At 44.2% G+C, this 24091-nt stretch overlaps 1 protein-coding gene across 1 annotated transcript; it reads left to right on the top strand.

Annotated features, from left to right (window-relative positions):
* The first annotated feature begins 18435 nt into the window (after positions 1 to 18435).
* On the top strand, positions 18436 to 20921 carry LOC115314449 (gastrula zinc finger protein XlCGF49.1-like). Its single transcript, XM_042286501.1, has 2 exons — positions 18436 to 18505; positions 19777 to 20921. Exons 1-2 carry the CDS (start codon positions 18436 to 18438, stop codon positions 20403 to 20405), a joined length of 699 nt encoding a protein of 232 aa, XP_042142435.1. The 3' UTR covers positions 20406 to 20921.
* Positions 20922 to 24091: the final 3170 nt, after the last annotated feature.

Here is a 24091-nt window from a genome sequence, read left to right as displayed (position 1 = left end):
TTCAGTGATGATGCCATTTGTTCTCTTCATGCTTTCCCAGTTTTATCACTTTTGGGTTTAAATATTCTGTAATAGGTGCGACCTGACTACCTACCACTGGAGAGTTTTTTTTTGCACTGTTACATATTCTTGGACACCACCAGTGTCTTGGTTGTCGACAGTGTTGTTTGCCGTACCATTGCATTGAGATTTACCATGCTTCTCTATTGAGCCTCTTCTAGACCTTCTGGTAAAATATCTTTGACGATTTTCTCAAAGAAAATTTAGAGACTACATGCCTAGCGAATGCGTAGATTAGGGAGGACCTCACCTCCACCGGCCAGCTTTTGGTATGATCAGTTCTTTGCGACCATCCCTTTTTCCATCAATGCGACAGCATTAGGAGGGAGTGTGGCCCAAGTGTGGGAAATTACACACAACTGTTCTCTCCCTCAAACCAAACTATTACGCTAGAATCAGTTCCTTTGAGCAGTGTTCATGCGAATGAAGCCAGTTTGAAAGTGCTGTGTTCAGATCGTTTTGTTTCCTTTTAGCTGAGTGGCCTGTCGCTCTCTACACAGTATTTACCTACATGATTTTAGTAGTGTATAACATGTTGCTACGAGGCTGCAAGCACTATTTCAATGCCAGCTCACTAGTTAGGTGATGGGAGAGTGGGAATAGAAACTGGAGATTTCGAGTATTCATCAGGCATGAAATAGAAAAATTAGTTAAAGAGGCACTGACACGTCAAAATCTTCTTTTTTTTTTTGTTATTATTATGTGAAACTATTGAAAACAATGCCTGGGCGGACATTACCCTAAAATTTAGAAACTTGGGAATTCAGTATTTGTGAAGTGAAAAAACAATTTCCAAATGCTGAATTTGAAATTCCCGCGCGATCCGTGCCAGTGCAGTGACGACAAATATTGATTCATCCCGCGAGTCGACTTTCTTTCACGCCTCCGCTTCGAATCCCCGTTGCCGCCGCGACCCGAAGTGTCGTGTTCGCCGGCGTTGCGTGAACAACCGGTTTCTTCTGTGCGTGTCGTGCCGCCTATCGCTGCGATCAGACGACGCTCGACTTTTGAGTTTGAAGTTCTTTTAGGGCCCTTTCGGCGATCTCTAATTCTTTTAAACGCTGCAAGGTCGAAGAGAATGTGCAGTGGACTTTTGTGAGCGACGTGAGGGGCCAGGTCTCACCGGTTTCCGCTTGAAAGGTTGCCCCGGTGGAGTCACAACCAAAACTACGATACACAGACACCAAACCCAGGTGTTTTGACCGTTTGACGATTTCCTTCTTGAAGTCCGTGTGGTGGTCGGCCACCTGAAAAAGACCACTTCGTCCGTTTCCCTGACTCACCGATCATTCTCTGCTACACGCGTCGAGTGCCGCCATGTTTACTGAGGGAGGATAAAAATTCAGGACGCAACTAAACACCGGACTTCGATTTTCGGTATTTCAAAAAGCAGGGCTGTAGCGCGTTTGCAATTGCGTTAAAAAATGCTGTTATTAAATGTTACAGAAATGTCTTTTACAACGCTTCTAAATTTTATGATATTTGACGTCGCGAATCAAAAGAGGCAAGGAGCGGGAGAGAAAGGCGCCAAAAATAAAAAAGCGCACGCGCGCTTGAGAAAATGTGTTTTTGCATTGCGGTATTTTTTTGCGAGTCTATGACGACAACTTGCACAGTTTAAAACGATAAAAAAAATACGACCTTTGGGGTGTCAGTGCCCCTTTAAGTGCTCTGAAGTCTGTAGGCAGTGAATGTGCAAGTTTTATTTAGCTTTAGTATGGAGAAGGCATTACAGACTTAAAGTATTCTACGTGTGGGATCTGCTGTCCTCAAAGAGATGCTGAACTTACACGAAACATTTTTTTAAGTTCCTTTATTGGCAATGTACAAAAAAGAATGTACTTTTTTTGAAAAAAAAAAAAAAAAAAAAAAATATTAATCCAGTATTTATGTTGCGATACACATTTCAAGTACGGAACAATTCTGAAATGTGGTTGGCCTTCGACACGCTGACACTGAAACTAAAGGAGGTTTACGAATTGCTCCTAACTAAAAATGAGTCTCATAACGTAAATATTTTGCTCAATATTTTTTTCTTTTTCGAAAAAGTTTGTTTTGTGACATGTGTCCTATCCAGGCATTAAAGAACAGTGTTTCTTGGGAGTGCAGCATTTGTATAAGTTAATGAACACCTCCCACCATGTCAGTGTTCATGCTCAGGTACACTTTGGGCTTTAAGCTGCTTCTCTTGGTAAAAGAAGACGCTCTTGAATAAAATATGGCTTGTTTTTCTTGCAGGGCCTGTCACGGGAGCCGTTAAAGTCGAAGAGGGGGCCCTTGACTGTAAAGACGCCGAGGGCGAACACTCTTCTGGCAATGACTCGTTCCCCATGCGGCATCAGATGGCACGCCATCGCCAAAAGAAGTATCAGTGCCGGTTCTGCCCCTTCTCCAGCTCTTACCCGTCGGACGTCAAAGGGCATGAAAGGACGCACACAGGCGAGAAGCCCTTCAGCTGCCGCTTTTGCTACAGAGTGTTTGCATTGAAGAGTAACCTGCATGTTCACGAGAGAATTCACACGGGTGACAAGCCGTTCAGGTGCCAGACTTGCCAGAAGGCTTTTACACGTAGCAGTGACTTGGTGCGTCACAGAAGAGTCCACACGGGCAACAAACCGTACGGGTGCGGAACTTGCGGGGCTGCGTTTCAGCGGCGGTTCCAGTTGAGGTGTCATGAGGGACTTCACGGTGGAGATCTGCCATTTCATTGCAAGCAGTGTGGAGCATTGTTTGTGCAAATATCACATTTAAATGCACATCAGAAGGAGCATCATCCGTGAAAGACGTCTGCAGTGTAGTGAAGGGCGGTGTCGCTCAACATATTTGTACAGTGTCGTTTTACCCTTTTATTCGAGACCATCTTGAGTGAACTTGTCAGCTGATCGCCCATTCCGAGTCATCTATGATCTACCAACACTGACTGCCATCTATCACTCGAAAGTTGGGACAGCAAAGAGAACTATTACTGATAAAGAAAACCTCAGTGCCCATTGCAATTTGTATGTACCATATTTTCCTGTATTTAAGTTACACCTTTGCATATGTGGCGCCTCACTGTAAACTGCAGTTTTCAATAAAACGCCACACATTTATACGAGTCGCACCGATATATTTGCGTGATCGACCCAGCAAAGATTGATTGAAAACCCTCCATGTGTGTATTATGATTGCAATATATCTGCAAGCAATAGCAAGTTTCAATATTCTCGTCAACGAATTGAACGAGAAATATAACCCCTGTGGAAAATTTTCATAGTTAAGACTCATATAAAAAATACTGTATACAAGTTCCATCATTGTATAAAATATACCGATAGGAATTCTTTAAAAACAAAATGACTCGCACTAGGAAATACGGTAGGTGCATTTTAGTTCTGCCATGCCCCAGAGTACTTTATTTTCTACTACTCCTGGATACTTTACGTTCAACACTTGTGATGGACCGAATCTGCCAAACTTCAGATTTTGCAAGGTTTGGTAAATACCGAACTTTTGAAGGAAAGTTCGGTAAAGATTCGGCAAAAATTCGGCAAATGTCTGCGCACGTGCGAGAGCATGATGAGGCCGTGGATTGCAAATGGATGCCGTCCAGTCGTGTGCAGTGTAGTCGTGCAGTGTAGTACAACCAGTGCCAGCGGCGCGGTGAGAAGTAGGCAACACGGTAACTGCACGTTTGTGAGCGAGTGTGGTTCTCTTAATTATTTTCAGCCTCAAGAATAGAAGATTGACCAGTAATTTATGCAATCCACTGCGCGAGTGACAAATGATGCGGTACATTCCGACTAAAGTGGTTTTCATTTGACCTTTCCAGTGGTGCAACGAGGTAGTTGAAACATTGGCTGACAATTACTTTAAAGAGCTCCTCGTAATTATAACAATCTTGTTTTCGGCTCAGAAGTGGTGTGTGCAGAAACAATATAATATTGCTTTTTCAATTAGCGTTGTTTCACGATTTTCATGTATCTGCATAAAACTAAACACAGAACTATAATGCTCAACGTTGCACATCCGACATTCCCCATCTTCCTAAACGTCCGTGTGTGTCCCAACACCAGAAACCAGCATTTTAAAGGTTAAAAATGAGACGTTGCGAATATGGGACGCACTCTTCCATGTAAAGCTGACGTCAAGTAACTCAAATCGAAAAACATGAATTTTTACAATATTATTATTCTCTCTTCTGGTGAAGGCTCAGCAACCGTTGCATTTGATTTCGCGCACGAAACGGTGACTCCCAGAGAAAGGAAGAACACAGTGTTATTGCCTTTGTTTTGACAATGTACACACACTTGCAGGCTTGCGCTGATGATGCCTCATTGAGTTCACTGGGTGAGCGTTTGTTGCCTTGTCTGGATGAGGTTTGATTAACTGTGGTTTGATCATCTCTAGCTTCTGGACAGCGACTGGATCAATCAGCCAAACTCGTCTTAACTGCAACTTCGTGTCTATGTTCAATGATTGCACGATTTCCTGAAGTTTGAATATGTCGCCTCATGTGTTCAGAGAATGCTGCGTGTGTGCTTTTTCCCGACATGTGGGCCCGAATGCTTTGTCATTCAACTTAGCATTTCTAGACTCGAGGCAGTTCCTTTCTGCTCCTGTGCACAAAACAGCTCGCACCGTGCGCCAGACTCTGCTTTCATTTGACTGCGAGCAACCGCCGGGTCGACAGTGGGTGTGTGAAGGAAACACAGACCTCGTTGATTCATACTTAATGTCAACAGGGCGTCGGGGGAAAAAGATTCTCGGGTGATCGAAGTCAATCCTCTGTCTTTTGCTCGGGCCCGTTAGATGCCCTTCGTTTGTTTGGTAAGTGAATCCTTAAAAGTTCATTTTGTGTTACCGACCTCTGTCGCTTTGAGCAGGTACTGACGTCGTTTCCTTGAAGTGTTGCTTCAAAGCGACCCATCCGCGTAAACGACTGTATCCAACGTTTCGGGCAGTTTGAATTGTTGGCACTTGCAGTGTTTCTGTTGGATATCACAAAGTGATCCGTTCATGGTCTCTGGAGGCTTAAATGACTCGGTGTGTGTCACCGACATATTTTGAGTTGGGGCGGTTAGGAAACAAATACTAAAAAATGAAATCACCCCTGTCTGCACATGGGTTAGCAGCACTGCAGACTGAAATCCAATTTAGAGTAAATGAATAAGGTGAGTGTATCAACTACTTTGTTTTTAAAGCCAATTAGAAAAGAAAAAAAGATATAGCTAGTGAGACCTCAGCCACACAAGAGACCTGGTCAGCAGTTATTACATAACATGTGCCCCGGACCCTGCCTTAATTTTTTTTCCTGTTGTCTGGAGTTTTTCTTTGTACCTGGTTGTTTTGATGCAGACTACTCTTTATTCCAGTTTTTTTAGACAAGAGCCCCTGCCTTTCTTTTCTGATTCTCCAACACAGTAGTCTAGTGCGATAAATTGGTTTTCTCCCACGTACGAAACTTGGAAAGTCCATTAACAATTTGTAGGGCACAACCACCACCGTCTCCGGAATGAATCAAATGTTGGTGCGTATTCTTGCACTGGAAGTAACATTGTTGCAATGCAGACTTTATTTTACTCAGTAGAAGTTCCAATCGTGACAAGGTTTGTAGAGAGACTGCTTGCGAGCCACACCAGAGTATTTGTTTGGCTGTACAAAGTATTAGAATGTGTGTTTCTGTGGTCATGTTTTTTACTCTGTTATTTGTAATAATGGAGATGTGATGCAGACTGCAAGTTGCCCTTAAAAATGTTGAGCTCTGGGTTGTCATTGCATACGACAAAGAAGGGGGATTTTTTGGACGTCTTGGTTTAATTCAGGTCATCTGTCGGAGAATGTGTTTTGCCATCTTTGATGTAGGATCCAAAAGTTCTGGGACTGGGCCCGTAAGTCCAGAGATTGTCAGAGATACAAAACTGGAAAACACATACTGCTTCAAAATAAGCCCATCCTCCTTGTAAAAGCAGATTTCTTCCAGAGGGTTTTTGATCTTGTCCAAGCATTTCTCTTCTAGTTCAACGAGTGATGTGTTTCTGGCTTTTTTTGTCCTTGAAAACCAACAAGCCTGATGTCTGAGTGCAATGTAGGAGAAACAGTTGGAGGTTAGGGAGGCAAGGTCAGGTGAGTTAAAGGGGCACTAAAGAGGATTCTGCAGTAGTCTGTTTTTTGTCATAACTGATTCTACGGGCCCTAAGCATCCTAAAAATCTAAAAATTACAATCACGCGCATGTCCCCTTAAAGGGCAGCGCCGGTCAAATTTCAACGTTGAGAAAACAATGCAGTCCTATGCTGTATCATCTGAAAAGCCTACACATAAAATATTACAATGCAATTCCACCTGAAAGTTACTTAAACAGGCCAATGAGGTCGGAGGGGCTCCACGGTCACCAATCTGCCCAATCAAGCGGGCGATGCGCGGCGTGCAAAGCCGCGCAGTCAATGTCGCTGTGTGGACACAGCCAACAGTGCACAAAACGTCAACAACTGGAAGAGTTGTTTTGTTTGTTTCTTACTCCTCAAGGCACGGGAGTGAGAGAGAAAAAGAGTGTGGGGCAGACACGGAAAGCATGCCTCCGTGACATTGCCTCTGTTTGACCGTGCCGGTTCAACAACGCCGTCACGCTGTCTGCCGCTTTCGTTGATGACACAGCCGACATCTCCGTACCACGTGATGTCCGGTAGTTGATGAGGAGGACCAATGTTGCCTGCCAAGAACAGGGTTTCGGTTCACCTTACGATTTTCGTTTAATTGAGGTTTGGAAAAACACTATTTAACTTTTTCGAAAATGAATGACGTGAACCGTTTTTTTGTATTTTTGACTCAATAATCACCGTAATTCCAGAATTTTTGGAATTGACCGGAGTTTCCCTTAAACATATGCCAGTGGTTGTGCATAGTAAGCCCCCAGAAGGGGGCATTTGTAAAATATGTCTCTAACAGGGAAACTTGCATCTGCAATCAAACCATTCGTGACCTGGCATGTATTCCAGGGGTTTTTGTCGGGCACATTTGTTTAACTGATTAGAAAGATAACTTTCTTGCATTGTACTTTTGTTTATAGAAGTACCATGTGCCAAGTTGCTTTTTTCTTTGCCGCTGTTGTAACCTGTAGGCATTGTGAACACAGTGACAAATTAATAAATTTCCAATTTTTATTTGCAGGTCAATCTCTCTTGCATTGTCTTGGAGCGAATGCAGCGAATCTGCACATTGCTACTTCGTAAAACGGAGCCCCCACCAGTCGCGCCAACTTCCGGCAGCTTGATTCTTTGCACAGATCACTGGCACAGATTGTTTATTCACATAGATGCAACGCCGTTGGATCAGAGCCGTATATGTAGAGAGTTTGGCCATTCGTTGGGAAGTATAGGAGACAAGTGAAGCGGCGCCATTGGCTGAAAGCGGGCTGGGCGTGTTCCAGGGCGTCTTCAGAAATTCGAATGTGACCAACCAGAAGCCGGAAATAATACCCTGGCGGTGGTTGCGAAAAACAAACCTGATAACTGCATTGGAGTAACTCTCGATGGCTGAAAATATGGTACACGTGATGTTTCAATCACACTCATCTAAAATGATGGTGGAAGAGTGCGACTAGCGGAAAGATCGACATAATCCTTACGCCAAACGCCGAGCACCGGGAATCTGCCGTCAGAGCGGTCACACTCTGTCCGCGCAAAACAGAGTTGAGCGGCGCATTCGTTTCTTACATCTTTCTGCATGATCATGATGAAACAACACATTCACCCTATTTTCAACCACAAAGAGTTACTACACTTCACTCTTACGAACTTATTAAAACCATATACGAACAGAGACCTTCGATGATTGATCGGCTCAGAACTGTTTCTCGCTACCACCGCTAGGGGATTCTTTTCGGCTTCTGGTTGGTCAAGAGAGCATGCCAAGCCCTAGAGCCACTAAATAAGCTGCGCTTAGAGTATCGGCACTCCGTTCCCCGACATTGTTGTGGGCGCCGCCATTTTGGCTCGTATGCAGAACAGACGCAACCGCCGATCGTCATGATTCAAAAGTGCGACTTCCTCAGCATTAGATTTGGTGTTAGGAAGGTAATGTAATATTGCTTTGCCCTGTCGCGAACGGTTTGAGCATTTGTGGAGGGCGGAAAAGCATTTCCCGTGATTTCAGATAAAGTTTCAGATAACTGGCAACCATGATTTTAAGCCACAATATGGCCAAGTGTCGTTACTCTGAAGCGTAGCTTATTTAGTGGCACTACCAAGCCCTCTTTCTGAGTCTGCCGCACGCCCTGGCTCTGCCCGCGCCTCCCATTGACCAAACTCTCTACATATACGGCTCTGCGTTGGATTAGATTGGATGTTGCCATGTTTCGGCCAGTTATGTCCATTTTATCGTCTGTTTTGCCAACCACGAATAGCCGACCACCTGATCCAATCCACTAATGTCACGTCTATGTAAACAAAACTAGCATGATGCAGTAGCCCTCTAAAGGAGTTCCCCTAAATAACTCTGACTCTAAATGACCCTAAATGAAATTAATAGTGCCCCGTCATTTTTTATTATATTGAGGTGTACAGCGCTAATCACACTTGTCTATAGCGCGCGAGCGTGCGGCTTTCTCCGGGAAGCGCTAGACTGGTGGCATTTGCGGAAACTAAGCTAGTCACGTGGCGCAACATGGAACGGCCTGCTCAAGGGGTGTCCTACCCACTTTATCAGCTGGGACAACCGCGCTTCGCTCATTCCCACTATTCTTGTTCGGACGTCTTGCGGCACTCGTGGTGTCATTGTCGGCGATCAGCGCTTTTGTTCTGTAGGATTCTCTCGGTACCATACCTCGGCAAACCTCACTCATGAGGGCCCTCACTCACCCTCACTCACCCTCATCTTCACAGGTGAGGTGAGGGTGAGTGAGTTTCTGAATCTGGAAAATTCATGAGTGTGAGGGTGAGTGAGGGCTGTGAGGGCAGTGAGGGCCGTGAGGGTCGTGAGGGCCATGAGGGCGGTGAGGGCGGTAAGGGGTATGAGGGCCATGAGTGCGTGAGGGCGGTGAGTGGCGTGAGGGCCATGAGTGCGTGAGTGGTGTGAGGGCGGTGAGTGCGTGAGGGATGTGAGGGCCATGAGTGCGTGAGGGCAGTGAGTGGCATGAGAGGCGTGAGGGCCGTGAGGGTGGTGAGTGCATGAGGTGGTGTGAGGGCCGTGAGGGCGGTGAGCGCGTGAGGCCCCCTTCAGATCGAGAATCTTTCTCAGCAATTTTGGTGTTAATGGCGGGTTGTTCTCTAGCTTTCCCTAGATCGGCACGAATTGCTGAGATCGGGTCCGGTTCGAAATAAGCAAGCAACTCGGAGCAATTCGAATACGTTTGAAGCGGCTGCATCTAATCAGGGACGCAAAATTTTCACGTGATACCTCGTGCCGGTGATGATGACACCGAAAGACTTGGTTCTCGTTTGAAATGGATCGTTTTTTGGAAATAAACTGTTTCAGAAAGGTGCATTAGAATTCTTAACGAGATTTAAATGCATAAAAACACGTTTATAACGCGTAATTGTGTCTAAATAGTGCAAGAAAAATAAAATTGTATGATGACGATGGCAAATTGCAGCAATTTGTTGGTGCGTGCGATCGCGGGCGGCGCGTGTTGCTGGTGTTGCGACGTAAAGTTTCTGGGCGAAATTGCCCCATCTGAAGCTGGCCTAAGTGGCGTGAGGGCCATGAGTGCGTGAGGGCGGTGAGTGGCGCGAGGGCGGTGAGTGGCGTGAGGGAGGTGAGTTGCGTGAGGGCGGTGAGTTGCGTGAGGGCCGTGAGGGCGGTGAGTGGCGTGAGGGCTATGAGTGCGTGAGGGCCGTGAGGGCCGTGAGGACGGTGAGTGCGTGAGGGCCGTGAGGGCGGTGAGTGGCGTGAGGGCGGTGAGTGGCGTGAGGGCCATGAGTGACTGAGGGGCGTGAGGGCCGTGAGGGCGGTGAGGGGCGTGAGAGCCGTGAGGGGCGTGAGGGCCATGAGGGCGGTGAGTGCGTGAGGGCCGTGAGGTTCAGTGAGGGTGAGTGAAGGGCTGAAGCTGAGTGCGACTGTGAGGGTGAGGGTGAGTCAGGGGCTGAAGGTGAGTGTAGCTGTGAGGGTGAGGGTGAGTGAGGGGCTTAGGTGAGTGTGGCTGTGAGGGTGAGGGTGAGTGAGGGCGACCTAAAATGCCGACCTCTGCTTGGTACTATGCGCAATCCTGCTGAATTCAGTCAATTGATATACTTTTGTTTTTTGCATAGTAGCAAGCCTTATACCAGCTTGATAAGCGATAAAAGTAAAGTGCTTTATGATATACTTTTGTTTTTTGATGACATTGTTGATACGCCCTCATGCTTTAGTGTGTTTATTGTTCGAGCAATGATGTTTGTAAAAAGCGTGCGAGCAGCCTTCCACGTTCGCCGCCAGCTGATAGAGGGGGCAGGACACCCCTTTGAGCTGGCCGTTCCATGTTGCGCCACGTGACTAGCTTAGTTTCCACGAATGCCACCAGTCTAGCGCTCCCCAGAGAAAGCCGCACGCTCGTGCGTTATAGACAAGTGTGATTAGCACCGTACATCAGTCCTTCTAACAGGAAATATGGGAAGTTGTTTTGCATTAGCTCCAATCATATTTTTTTTAAATTTTGTGTTGCTAGTGTACAAAATTGTTTTATATATTCAGTGATGATGCCATTTGTTCTGTTCATGCTTTTCCAGTTTTATCACTTTTGGGTTTAAATGTTCTGTAATAGGTGCGACCTGACTACCACTGGAGAGTTTTTTTTGCACTGTTACATATTCTTGGACACCACCAGTGTCTTGGTTGTGGACAGTGTTGTTTGCCGTACCATTGCATTGAGATTTACCATGCTTCTCTCTTCAGCCTCTTTTAAACCTTGAAAAAAACTCTGTGGCTATTTTCTCAAAGAAAATTTAGAGAATGCATGCCTAGCGAATGCATAGGTTGGGGAAGACCTCACCTCCACCGGCCAACTTTTGGTATGACCAGTTCTTTGCGACCATCCGTTTTTCCACCAATGTGGCAGCATTAGGATTGAGTGTGGCCCAAGCATGGAAAATTACACACAACTGTTCTCTCCCTCAAACCAAACTATTACGCTAGAATCAGTTCCTTTGAGCAGTGTTCATGCGAATGAAGCCAGTTTGAAAGTGCTGTGTTCAAATCGTTTTGTTTCCTTTTAGCCGAGTGACCTGTCGCTCTCTACACAGTATTTACCTACATGATTTTAGTAGTGTATAACATGTTGCTACGAGGCTGCAAGCACTATTTCAATGCCAGCTCACCAGTTAGGTGATGGGAGAGTGGGAATAGAAACTGGAGATTTCGAGTATTCATCAGGCATGAAATAGAAAAATTAGTTAAAGAGGCGCTGACACGTCAAAATCCTTTTTTTTTTTTTTATTATGTGAAACTATTGAAAACAATGCCTGGACATTACCCTGAAAATTCGAAACTTGGGAATTCAGTATTTGTGAAGTGTAAAAACAATTTCCAAATGTTGAATTTGAAATTCCCGCGCGATCCGTGCCAGTACAGTGACGTCAAATATTGATTCATCCTGCGAGTCGACTTTCTTTCACGCCTCCGCTTCGAATCCCCGTTGCCGCCGCGACCCGAAAGTGTCCTGTTCGCTGGCGTTGCGTGAACAACCAGTTTCTTCTGTGCGTGTCGTGCCGACTATCGCTGCGATCAGACGACGCTCGACTTTTGAGTTTGAAGTTCTTTTAGGGCCCTTTCGGTGATATCAAATTCTTTTAAATGGTGCGAGGTCGACGAGAATCTGCAGTGGACTTTTGTAAGCGACGTGAGGGGCCGGGTCTCACCGGTTTCCGCTTGAAAGGTTGCTTTGGTAGAGTCACAACCAAAACTACGATACACAGACACCAAACCCAGGTGTTTTGACCGTTTGACGATTTCCTTCTTGAAGTCTGTGTGGTGGTCGGACACCTAAAAAAGACCACTTCGTCCGTTTCCCTGACTCACCGATCATTCTCTGCTACACGCGTCGAGTGCCGCCATGTTTACCGAAGGAGGATAAAAATTCAGGACGCAACTAAACACCGGACTTCGATTTTCGGTATTCCAAAAAAGGAGGGCCGTACTGCGTTTGCAATTGTGTTAAAAAACATGTTTTATGAATGCTGTTATTAAATGTTACTGAAATGTCTCCTACAAAGCTTCTAAATTTTATGATATTTGACGTCGCAAATCAAAAGAGGCACGGAGCGGGAGAGAAAGGCGCCAAAAATAAAAAAGCGCACGCGCGCTTGAGAAAATGTGTTTTTGTGTTGCGGTATTTTTTTGCGAGTCTATGACAACAACTTGCATCGTTTAAAACAATAAAAAAAAAAAAAATGCGACCCTTGGGGTGTCAGTGCCCCTTTAAATACTCTGAAGTCTGTAGGCAGTGAATGTGCAAGTTTTATTTAGTTTTAGTATGGAGAAGGCATTACAGACTTAAAGTATTCTACATATGGAATCTGCTGTCCTCAAAGAGATGCTGAACTTACACGAAACATTTTTTAAGTGCCTTTATTGGCAATGTACAAAAAAGAATGTACTTTTTTTAAAAAAAAAAATATTAATCCAGTATTTATGTTGCGATACACATTACAAGTACGGAACAATTCTGAAATGTGGTTGGCTTTCGACACATTGACACTGAAACTAAAGGAGGTTTACGAATTGCTCCTAACTCATAATGAGTCTCATAACGTAAATATAGTGCTAAATATTTTTTTCTTTTTCGAAAAAGTTCGTTTTGTGACATGTGTCCTATCCAGGCATTAAAAAACAATGTTTCTTGGGAGTGCAGCATTTGTATAAGTTAATGACCACCTCCCACCATGCCAGTGTTCATGCTCAGGTACACTTTGGGCTTTAAGCTGCTTCTCTTGGTAAAAGAAGAGGCCGTTGAATAAAATTTGGCTTGTTTTTACTTGCAGGGCCTGTCACGGAAGCCGTTAAAGTCGAAGAAGGGGCCTTTGACTGTAAAAACGCCGAGGGCGAACACTCTTCTGGCAATGACTCGTTCCCCATGCGGCAGCAGATGGCACGCCATCACCAAAAGAAGAAGTATCAGTGCCGGTTCTGCCCCTTCTCCAGCTCTTGCCCGTCGGGCGTCAAAGGGCATGAAAGGACGCACACAGGCGAGAAGCCCTTCAGCTGCCGCTTTTGCTACAGAGTGTTTGCATTGAAGGGTAACCTGCACGTTCACGAGAGAATTCACACGGGTGAAAAGCCGTTCAGGTGCCAGACTTGCGAGAAGGCTTTTACAAGTAGCGGTGACTTGGTGCGTCACAGCAGAGTTCACACGGGCGACAAACCGTACAGGTGCGGAACTTGCGGGGCTGCGTTTCAGCGGCGGTTCGAGTTGAGGTGTCACGAGGGACTTCACGGTGGAGATCGGCCATTTCATTGCAAGCAGTGTGGGGCATTGTTTGTGCAAAAATCACATTTAAATGCACATCAGAAGGAGCATCATCCGTGAAAGACGTCTGCAGTGTAGTGAAGTGCGGTGTCGCTCAACATATTTGTACAGTGTCGTTTTACCCTTTTATTCAAGACCATCTTGAGTGGACTTGTCAGCTGATCGCCCATTCCGAGTCATCTATGATCTACCAACACTGACTGCCATCTATTACTCGAGATTCGGGACAGCAAAGAGAACTATTACTGATAAAGAAAACCTCAGTGCCCACTGGAATTTGTATATACCATATTTTCCTGTATTTAAGTTACACCTTTGCATATGTGGCACCTCCCTGTAAACTGCAGTTTTCAATAAAACGCCACACATTTATACGAGTCTCACCGATATATTTGCGTGATTGACACAGCAAAGATTGATTGAAAAGCCTCCATGTGTGTATTATGATTGCAATATATCTGCAAGCAAGAGCAAGTTTCAATATTCTCGTCAACGAATTGAACGAGAAATATAACCCCTGTGGAAAATTTTCATAGTTAAGACTCATATAAAAAATATTGTATATAAGTTCCATCATTGTATAAAATGTACCGATAGAAATTCTTTAAAAACAAAATGACTCGTACTAGGAAATACGGTAGGTGCATTTTAGTTCTGCCATGCCCCAGAGTACTTTATTTTCTACCATTCCTGGATACTTTACGTTCAACACTTGTGATGGACTGAATCTGCCAAACTTCAGATTTTGCAAGGTTTGGCAAAGACTGAACTTTTGAAGGAAAGTTTGGCAAAGATTCGGCAAAAATTCGGCAAATGTCTGCGCATGTGCAAGAGCATGATGAGGCCGTGGATTGCAAATGGATGCCGTCCAATCGTGTGGTTACCATCGTGCAGTGTAGTACAACCAGTGCCAGCGGCGCGGTGAGAAGTAGGCAACACGGTAACTGCGCGTTTGTGAGCGAGTGTGGTTCTCTTCGATCATTATTTTCTGCCTCAAGAATAGAAGATTGACCAGTAATTTATGCAATCCACTGCGCGAGTGACAAATGATGCGGTAGATTCTGACTAAAGTGGTTTTCATTTGACCTTTCCAGTGATGCAACGAGGTAGTTGAAACATTGGCTGACAATTACTTTAAAGAGCTCCTCACAATTATAGCAATCCTGTTTTCGGCTCAGAAGTGGTGTGTGCAAAAACAATATAATATTGGTTTTTCAATTAGCGTTGTTTCATGATTTTCATGTATCTGCATAAAACTAAACACAGAACTATAATGCTCGACGTTGCACATCCGACATTCCCCATCTTCCTAAACTTCCGTGTGTGTCCCAACACCAGAAACCAGCATTTTAAAGGTTAAAAACGAGACGTTGCGAATATGGGACGCACACTTTCATGCAAAGCTGACGTCAAGTGACTGAAATCGAAAAACATGCATTTTTACAATATTATTATTCTCTCTTTTGGTGAAGGCTCAGCAACCGTTGCATTTGATTTTGTACACGAAACGGTGACTCCCTGGGAAAGCAAGAACGCAGTGTTATTGCCTCTGTTTTGACAATGTACACACACTTGCAGGCTTGCGCTGATGATGCCTCATTGAGTTCACTGGGTGAGCGTTTGTTGCCTTGTCTGGATGAGGTTTGATTAACTGTGGTTTGATCATCTCTAGCTTCTGGACAGCGACTGAATCAATCAGCCAAACTCGTCTTAACTGCAACTTCGTGTCTACGTTCAATGATTGCACGATTTCCTGCAGTTTGAATATGTCGCCTGATGTTCAGGGAGTGCTGCGGGTGTGCTTTTTCCCGACATGTTGGCCCAAATGCTTTGTCATTCAACTTGGCATTTCTAGATTCGAGGCAGTTCCTTTCTGCTCCTGTTCACAAAACAGCTCGCACCGTGCGCCAGACTCTGCTTTCACTTCACGCGGGTTTGGTTTCTATGAACATGCAGTGCTCACACCTGGTGTGGACAAACGTGAACTCGTTTGAAAGCAGCATGTCGGTCTACAAGGAAATCCTTGCTAACTCGAGTTTTAGAGCTGCCATGACCAAGTTGTTTTTGGTACAGTGTCCTACACAATTTTTTGTTGATGTTGCCATGTCTTTGTTTTTTATTTTTATTCTTAACTAGCACACCACACTCCTCTGTAATTCCTTTGGACCTAAAGGCCACTGAATAAATAAACACGAGGAGAAGAGTGAAAGTGCCAAACAGATACAACCCGGCATTTGTTCGGTTCTTTTACTCTGTACCTGTTTTTTTTTTTTTTTTATTGGAATACCAAGTATTATCTAGTTCAAGTTCCTACATTGCTGCAACCTAATAATACAGCATCAATATAGCCTATGTCTTTGGTGCATGTTTGTTTAACAACCTTTTGTAACAATACGCCAGTAGTTGTGCACAGTAATGCCCCTGAAGACAGCACTAGTAAAATATCTCTAACAGGGCAGCTTGCACCCGGAAACAAATCATTGGTGACCTGGCACAGTTTCCAGATGTTTTCATTGGGCACAAGTACTGCAAGTTTACATTGATTTGGCTGATGAGGTGGGAATATCTCTTGCTCTGTACTTTTGTGTATAAAAGTACCATGTTGCAAGTTGCTTTTTTTTTTTTGCTGCTGTTGTAACCCGTAGACATTCTGAACACAGTGACATGTTCATTAATAAGCTCCCAATTTTTATTTGCAGCTCAATCTTTCGCATTGTCTCGGAGCGAAAGCAGCGAATCTGCACATTGCTACTTCGTAGAACGAAGCACCCACCGGTCAGGCTAACTCCCGGCAGCTTCGATTCTTTGCATGGATTGTGTATTCATATATATGCGACGTCTTTGGATCAGATCGGATGTTGCCGTGTTTTGGCCAGTTGTGTCTAATTTATCATCCGCTTTTCTAACCCCAAATAGCTGACCCGTCTAATCCAATACACTGACGTCACATCTCTGTAAACAAAACCAATGTGGTTAAGTAGCCCTCCCTCTAAAGGACTTCCCCTAAATGACTTTTTCTAAAGTACATACCTTTAAAAAACATGCAAAAGAAAATTAATTTTTTTAATCAGGTTGGATGAAAAATGGATGTTACAAAATGAATTTACAACGAAAAAGCATTTCTTTTAAAACTATATTTACAGCGCAAAACAAATTTGTAGGAGGCGCCTACGGGAGCATACGGAAAAGTGACTACTAGAGTCACGTAAGTGGCCACTATAGTCACATGGTGCTTGCACTCCTTTGGAAGCTTCCAGTGGGCTCTAAAAGTTACTTATTAATTTTCTTTTTACGTGCAAAAAAATGCAAAGATTAAAAGGTAACTTCTAGCGCCTATATGAAGCTCCCGAAAGAGTGCAAGCACCACGTGATAGACCTGTACGCCGGTCAGAAATTGGTTGCAGCGGCGTGCCAGAGTGTTCTCTTCTGGCGGCGGCGTGAAGAAACGTCACTAAGCAATGATGATAATAATTTTTGCAGAAATTTTCATATTTTTAAAATTTTTTTATCAGGATAGGACTTGCGAAGGTTTTTTGTTTTATTTGAAACAATATTTTAAATTACTTTCCTGGAGTACAAAGAAGAAAAAAAACGTAATCAGCCGGCAGCGCGCCACGCTCAGCGTGTGGCGGCGGCGGCGGTGATGGTATGGTGCCGGGAACGGGTCTCTGACTGGCGTATTTATTGCGTGCAAAAAAGTGGTCCCTCAATTTCCACCTGATGACGTCATAAAAATGTCATGCTGTCGCCAGTGGCGACCTTGGCGGTGTCCCAACAGCTGTGGTGGATGTGTCGGACGCCTGTTTTCCTGCAGGTCGGTTTCCACTGTGGCAATCCACAGATGCTTCGGCAGCCAGAATTTGGGGCGCCATGACTGAAGCGACACTCGCGTTCGGTTGCGCTACTCGCAGCTTCTCGTTAGAATTCGTACGACCAACCGCCAGGATCGCGACAGGCAACGGCGTGACACTTCGGCTTCTGTGACATCATTTGTTGCCACTTCGGAACCACTTTTGAAGTATGGGCAGCATAGGACGCTAAACACATCAGTCATTGAAGACGCGCTCCAGTCACCATAGTGACGGAGGGTTCTTGGGACTTCAGCGACAGCGCTGAACGGCTTCGTCGTAACTTGCGGCAGCAGAGGCGCACAGGTCTACCGAGTGACTAGTGGTCAGTCACGTGACTGCTATAGCCACTTTTTCGTGAGCTCTTGTGGACACCAACTACAAATTTGTTTCGCGCCGTAAATCTAGCTCAATCTTTTTTTTTTGTCAATTTTATTTATGACATTTTTATTCCATATAGGCTGTTTAAACTTTTTTTTCGCATGTTTTTTAAGAACTTTTCCTAGAGGTCTGCATCTTTTTTTTTAGCAATATCAGATAGTGGCCTGTCAGTTTATATCCTATTACATCCATGTCGCCCCAGTCCAGGCGTTTTGTCATGCAGGCGTTTTGTCTTGTCATAGGCGCCCCCCCCCCCCCCCCCCGAAACAAAATCCAGCCAGGATTTTGTTTCGTGGGGGGGAAGATTTCGGGGGGGGCCTGGGCCCCATGGGCCTCCCCCCTGGCTACATACCTGTCCTAGTCCTTCTTACAGGAAATATGCTGACTTGTTTTGCATTGCCTCCAGTCATGTTTTTTTTTCATTATGTGTTGCTGGTGTACAAAATTGTTCTACTGTAATATCCACAGAGATAGCCCACCTCCCGCCGTTGTTAAGTAAGAGCGTTGTTGCCGGGGTCAGCATTGGCCAGAGCCCTGTAATTACTAGAAGTGGACTATCTTTCTGTGTTTCAGGAAAAATAGCAAATCATGCCAAAAATAGAGGGTGCGCTATCTTTCGGGGGTGGGGCCGCTCTTGGTATATTATGGCATATATTCAGTGATGATATCATTTCTTCTGTTCATGCTTTCCCGGCTTTACCACGTTTTGGTTTAAATGTTCCGTAATAGTATGTGGGACCTGACTATCACTGGAGAGTTTCTTGCACTGTTAGATATTCTCAAACACCACCAGTGGCTTGGTTCGCGGAAATCGGCCTTAAATCTGGATATTGTGTGCCATACCATTGTATTGAGATCTACCATGTTTGTCTATTCAGCCTCTTCTAAGCCTTGTTGTAAAAATCTTACCATTTTCTCGAAGAAAATCTAAGGAATGCATAGGTTAGGGAGGGCTTCCCCACCACCGCCCAACTTTTGGCATGACCAGTTCTTTGCAACCATCACCACCAATGTGACAGCATTAGGATTAAGTGTGGCCCAAGCATGGAAAATTACAGATAACTGCTCCAAACCAAACTACCACACTAGATCCAGTGCTCATGTGAATGAAACCAGTTTGAAACTGCTGTGTTAAAATCGTTACCTTTTCCTTTAGCCGAGTGGCCTGTAGCTCTCGATGCAGGGAACACCTACAAGTTTTTACTAGTGTATAAGATGTTGTTACAAGGCTGCAACCACTATTTCAATGCCAGCTCACTATTTGGGTGACGGGAGAATAGAAGTAGAAACTGAAAATTTCAAGTGTTCATCAGGCACGAAATAGAAAAGTTAGCTGAATGCTTTGAAGTCTTTAGGCGCTGAATGCCCGAGTTGTATTTAGTTTTAGTATGGAGAAGGCGCTGCACTCTTAAAGCATTCTATGTATGAAATCTGTCTTTAAAGAGAAGCTGAACTCGCACAAAAACATTTTTTAAGGGCTTGGTTTAGGTATGTACGGTAGAATACCGTGCATCCGCCCATTCCACATTAACCGCCCATTCCCAAATTTGTAAGATCTGAGAAAATGCGCACAGTACATTTATATGTAAAATTTATGACCGGACAAGCGCCCATCTCCCATTTTCTTGTGATTATCTCCAAAGTTTGGGTGAGCACTTGCCCGGTATTTTACGGTACATCAGAAAATGTACTTTTCCTCAAAAAATATTAATGCAGTATTTATGTTGTGAGACAGAATTGGAATTTGGAACAACACCGAAACGTGGTTTGCTTTCTAGACGTTGACCCTGAAACAAAAGCATGTTTGGGAATTGCTCCTAACTCAAAGTGAGCCTAATGACGTAAATATTGCTCTAAATATTTTGTTCCTTTTTCAAAGAAGTTTATTTTGTGACAGATGTGTTCTCTCCAGGCACTACAAAACTGTTTCTTGGGAGTGCGGCGTTCGTTTAAGTTAATGACCTTCTCCCACCGCGCCTGTGTTGGTGCTCAGGTACACTTTAGCCTTCGAGCTGCTTCTCTTGGTAGAAGAAGAGCCCGAAGAATAAAGTTGGACTTGTTTTTCTTGCAGGGCCTGTCCCGAGAGTCATTAAAGCCGAAGAAAAGGTTCCTGGCTGTGAAGACGCCAAGGGCAAACACTCTTCTGAGAATGACTTGTTCCCTGCGTGGCAGAAGATAGTGCCCCCACACCGAGAAAAGAAGTATGAGTGCCGGTTCTGCCCTTTCTCCTGCGCCGAGACAACGGGCATCAAGAAGCACGAGATGACGCACACAGGCGAGAAGCCCTTCAGCTGCCGTGTCTGCCACAGAGTGTTTGCACTGAAGTTTAACCTGAAGGTTCACGAGAGAATTCACACGGGTGAAAAGCCATTCAGGTGCGAGACTTGCCCGAAGGCGTTTTCACACAAAAGCACCCTCCAGGCTCACGTGAGAATCCACACGGGGGAAAGGCCGTTCAGGTGCCAGACTTGCCATATGGCTTTTGCGGGTAGCAGCGACTTGATGCGTCACAGAAGGGTCCACACAGGCGACAAACCGTACAGGTGCGGAACTTGCGGGGCTGCCTTTCAGCGGCGGTTCCAGTTGAAGTGTCACGAGGGACTTCACGGTGGAGATCCGCCGTTTCATTGCAAGCTGTGTGGAGAAAAGTTTGTGCAAAAAGCTTATTTAAATATACATAAGAAGGAGCGTCACTCATGAAGTACATCAGTCGTATAGTAAAAGGTAGTGTAGCTTGACGTGTTTGTACAGTGTCGTTTTACTTTTTTTATTCGAGACCACTTGTTAACTGATCACTTATTCATGAATCATCTATGATTAGGGTTTCATGTTTTCGGAGTTTATTTTTTTCTCGAATTTGGGAGTTTCTTTTTTTGGCGCTTTTTGTGTAAATTGGTTATGACTTAACCAATTTAGACAAAAACACCGAATCTGCGGGGAAAATTAAACAAAAAAAAATTACCCTAAAGTCGAAAAAAAAAGAAACTCCGAAAACACGGAACTTTATGATCTACCAATACTCGCCGCCATTTGACACATACTGTGAGGACTACAGAGTGAACCATCATGAAAGGCGCACTCACACCGGCGATGTAAGCAATCGCGCGATGCGACTAGATCGCATCGCAAAAAAATTAGATGGCCACACTGGCGTGCGCAATGAGCGAGTCCAACGCCTTCGTTGGCGAGTCGCTTCTCAAAAGCTCACACTTCGAAAACCGTTGATTGGCTCAGCTGCTCTGCAACTGGATTACTTTGCAAAGTCTGGTTTGCAAGCGACTGCTCAAATCGCGTCGCTTTTTTCCCGCGATGGTCGCTTTTGCGGTGAAAGTTATTGCGCAACTAGACCGCATCGCCAGTGTGAACGGGCCTTTATAGAGAACCCCTCAGTCCCCATTGCAACGAGCATATACCATATTTTCCAATATATAAATCACACCTGTGCATAAACACCCGTCCACACACTTGCGACTTCTTAAGTCCGAGTGCCTTGGAACCTCTTAATATCTCTTACGACGAGAGGACACACTGGCACCATCTATTGGGTAGCAGTGACAACTTGGCAGTCCCGCACATTTTCTATTTTTCTCGTGCACGCCCTTTTTTTCTTGGCTCGAAAAACTTTTGTCGACGTCATAAACGACCACTTCTTTTAGGTATGGCGCACATTTGACATCGGAAATCCCGCAAAACCTTCTCTCTAGTGAAAAGCAGTTCCAGAGTAGCTGCATGGACGGTGCCAGCATGTTCTGTTCTAAGAAGTTTTAAGAGGTTTCAAGGCCCTCGGTTCTAAGGAGTTGCAAGTATGTGAACAGGCCTTTAGTCGCGCCACACTTTAAAACGGCTGTTTTAAAGCGCTGGTATATAGGTAGGGTTCCGTGTTTTCGGATAAATCCGAAAAAATCCGAAAAACACTCGCCGGTAAAATTTTGGTCAATTCGGATTTATCCGATAAACTCCGAATATTTATGTGTCAATGTCACTCCCCCGCCCCCCGGGCAAAAAAAAAAAAAAAGATAAGACTTTTTTTTTTTTTTTTTTTTACGGTTTGATTTGCTCAGAGCCAATGGTCCTGGGAAAATTCCACCATAATTATCTTTCAAATCTTGGACTGTTGTCAAAAGGGGTCTTGCCGCTTGTCTCTTCAAGGTTGATTCAGGGCAACAGGTCGTCCGTTGTACATTCGGGGCACGACAAAAGCCACTCTTCTGACTTCCAGTTTGGGCCATGCGATTTGTGATTTAGAGAAAGGAAAGGGTATGTATTGGCAACAGTGAAAGCTATGGACCATAGGGATTGTATAAAATTGGGAAGAGGGGCAGTTCAAACTCTCTATTACCTTCTTAACCACTCCACCTTCCGCGGCCGCCGGCTAGATTGATGGAATAGGATGGGATGACTGCGAGCTTCCTAGCGACTACCTCCGGGAGTTTATTGATTTTAAGGTATCGGCATTTATCGAAGCGCCACTTGTGTGTGACTTTTGTCGTGGATAAATTGTATTGCCAATGGCAATGGCACCAACGCCAAATTCAACTGAAGATACTTCAATTGATACAAGCGCGTTTTATTTTTTATCTGGCATACGCTTACATTCGGTTATTATTTATTTTTAATAGGAGACACAGCGAAATTAAACTCCGAATTTTGAAGAATTGGGAATCAAAAATATATAAACTCCGAAACTTCGGCAAAAAATAAACTCCGAAAAACACCCTCCGAATTTGACGAAAAATATACTCCGAAAACACGGAACCCTATATATAGGCCACACTTTTATACCAGTCGCACCTATATATTTGTATGATCGGCACGGCAAAGATTAATTAAAAAGCCAGCATGTGTGTTATGGTTGCAATATATGTGCAAGCGAGAGCAAGTTTCTATAATCTTGTCAAAGAATAAATTGAGAAATATAACCCGTGGCAAATTTTCATAGTTAAGACTCGTATAGAAAATATTGTGTATAAGTTGCATCATTGTATAAAATGCACCGATGGAAATTCTTTAAAAACAAAACGACTCGCACTGGGAAATACGGTAGGTGCATTTTTGTTCTGCCATGCCCCAGTGTGCTTTACTTTCTACCATTCCTTAATACTTCAAGTTCAATACCTTTTGTGACACTGCACTCAAGCTGCTAGGCACCTGCTGAAGCAAATGTAGAGCATAAAATGAAACCAGAACTTCCCATTAAATATTTTGAAACCAGATATTTCTGCGCAGCATGTAGTCTTCAACCAGTTCTCTGCACAGTTCCTTCAGCATAATGTTATTGAAGTAACAGTACTATTTGATTATCTGAACTAAGCTTTACCATCTACGATTCATTCATTTATGTAAATGATTCTCCTCGTAAGTATGCACTTGTTTTGGTTGTTTTTATCTTGCATAACTTTTTTGTATGTTGATGCAATCTTTTTTGTGTTCATGTTTTTCATGCCACACAGCAGATCAGCAGAGGTCTGTGGTCATGAAAAACAAAGTAAATATTGTCTTCTATTCCTCAGTAATCTCATTTGTGTCAGAAACCTTCCAGCATAGGAATGAACTATGAAAAGCAAACAATTACACTTGTTTGTAGGCTTATCGTTACACCCATTTATACATTGCAGCGAAATACTTTGTGTTTGATAAGGTAACTACTAGGTTCAATCAAGACCATACATTTCAGTATGCATTGGTTACCATTACAAACACAGTCAGTCCTGTCAAACAAAATATGTCATGTTCTTATTCGCAGCTGTCCTGTGGCGTGGAATCACCTGGCCAGATCCAAATCCTTGTTAACTCGAGTTTTCAAGCTGTCAAAACTAAGCATTTTTTGGTAACATGTCTTACAGTTGTGTGTTTTTGTTGATGTCGTGGTCTTTGTTTTTTTCTTATTTATATTCTTTTGTAACCCAGCACACTCCTCTGTAATGCCCATGGTCCTGTAGGTAACTGAATAAATAAAAGGAAAGAATGGAAGTGCCAAACAGATACAACCCTGCATTTGTCCAATTTTACTCTGCCCGTTTTTTTTGTCAAAATACCATGTCTTACATAGTTCAAGTTCATACATTGTTCTGCAGCCTAATAATACTGCATCAATATCATTTCTCGATGCGATAGCTCTCTTTCCAAAGAAGAACCATTCTCACAGCCAGGTCGTGCACAGGAGGCACCGTACCAGCCATGCCGACTGCACATTGCCTTTCGGAGTTGAAAGGTCAAGGGCACATCACTGTTGGAGGGACTCGCGTGCCGATACCTGCGGATTTTCATTGTGATGGTAGGCGGGGTCCTCAGAGCTCTGGGACAACAACGAACTGCAACAGTTACGGCGGTCCGCCTTTTTTTCGTGAGAATTTCACCGCATCATCGCATCTCGGATGTGGAATTCG

Source organism: Ixodes scapularis, unplaced genomic scaffold (assembly GCF_016920785.2).
Source record: "Ixodes scapularis isolate PalLabHiFi unplaced genomic scaffold, ASM1692078v2 PGA_scaffold7__128_contigs__length_106722199, whole genome shotgun sequence".
Taxonomy (NCBI): domain Eukaryota; kingdom Metazoa; phylum Arthropoda; class Arachnida; order Ixodida; family Ixodidae; genus Ixodes; species Ixodes scapularis.
The sequence above is the reverse complement of the archived record's forward strand: the minus strand, read 5'-3'. Positions and strand labels throughout refer to the sequence as shown.

Bases quoted from the DNA above. Each gene is read 5' to 3' on its own strand.
- LOC115314449 (XM_042286501.1), top strand. From the start codon at position 18,436: ATGTGGGACCTGACTATCACTGGAGAGTTTCTTGCACTGTTAGATATT. The intron at 18,506-19,776 runs GTTCGCGGAAAT...TTTTTCTTGCAG, and splicing joins CAAACACCACCAGTGGCTTG to GGCCTGTCCCGAGAGTCATT.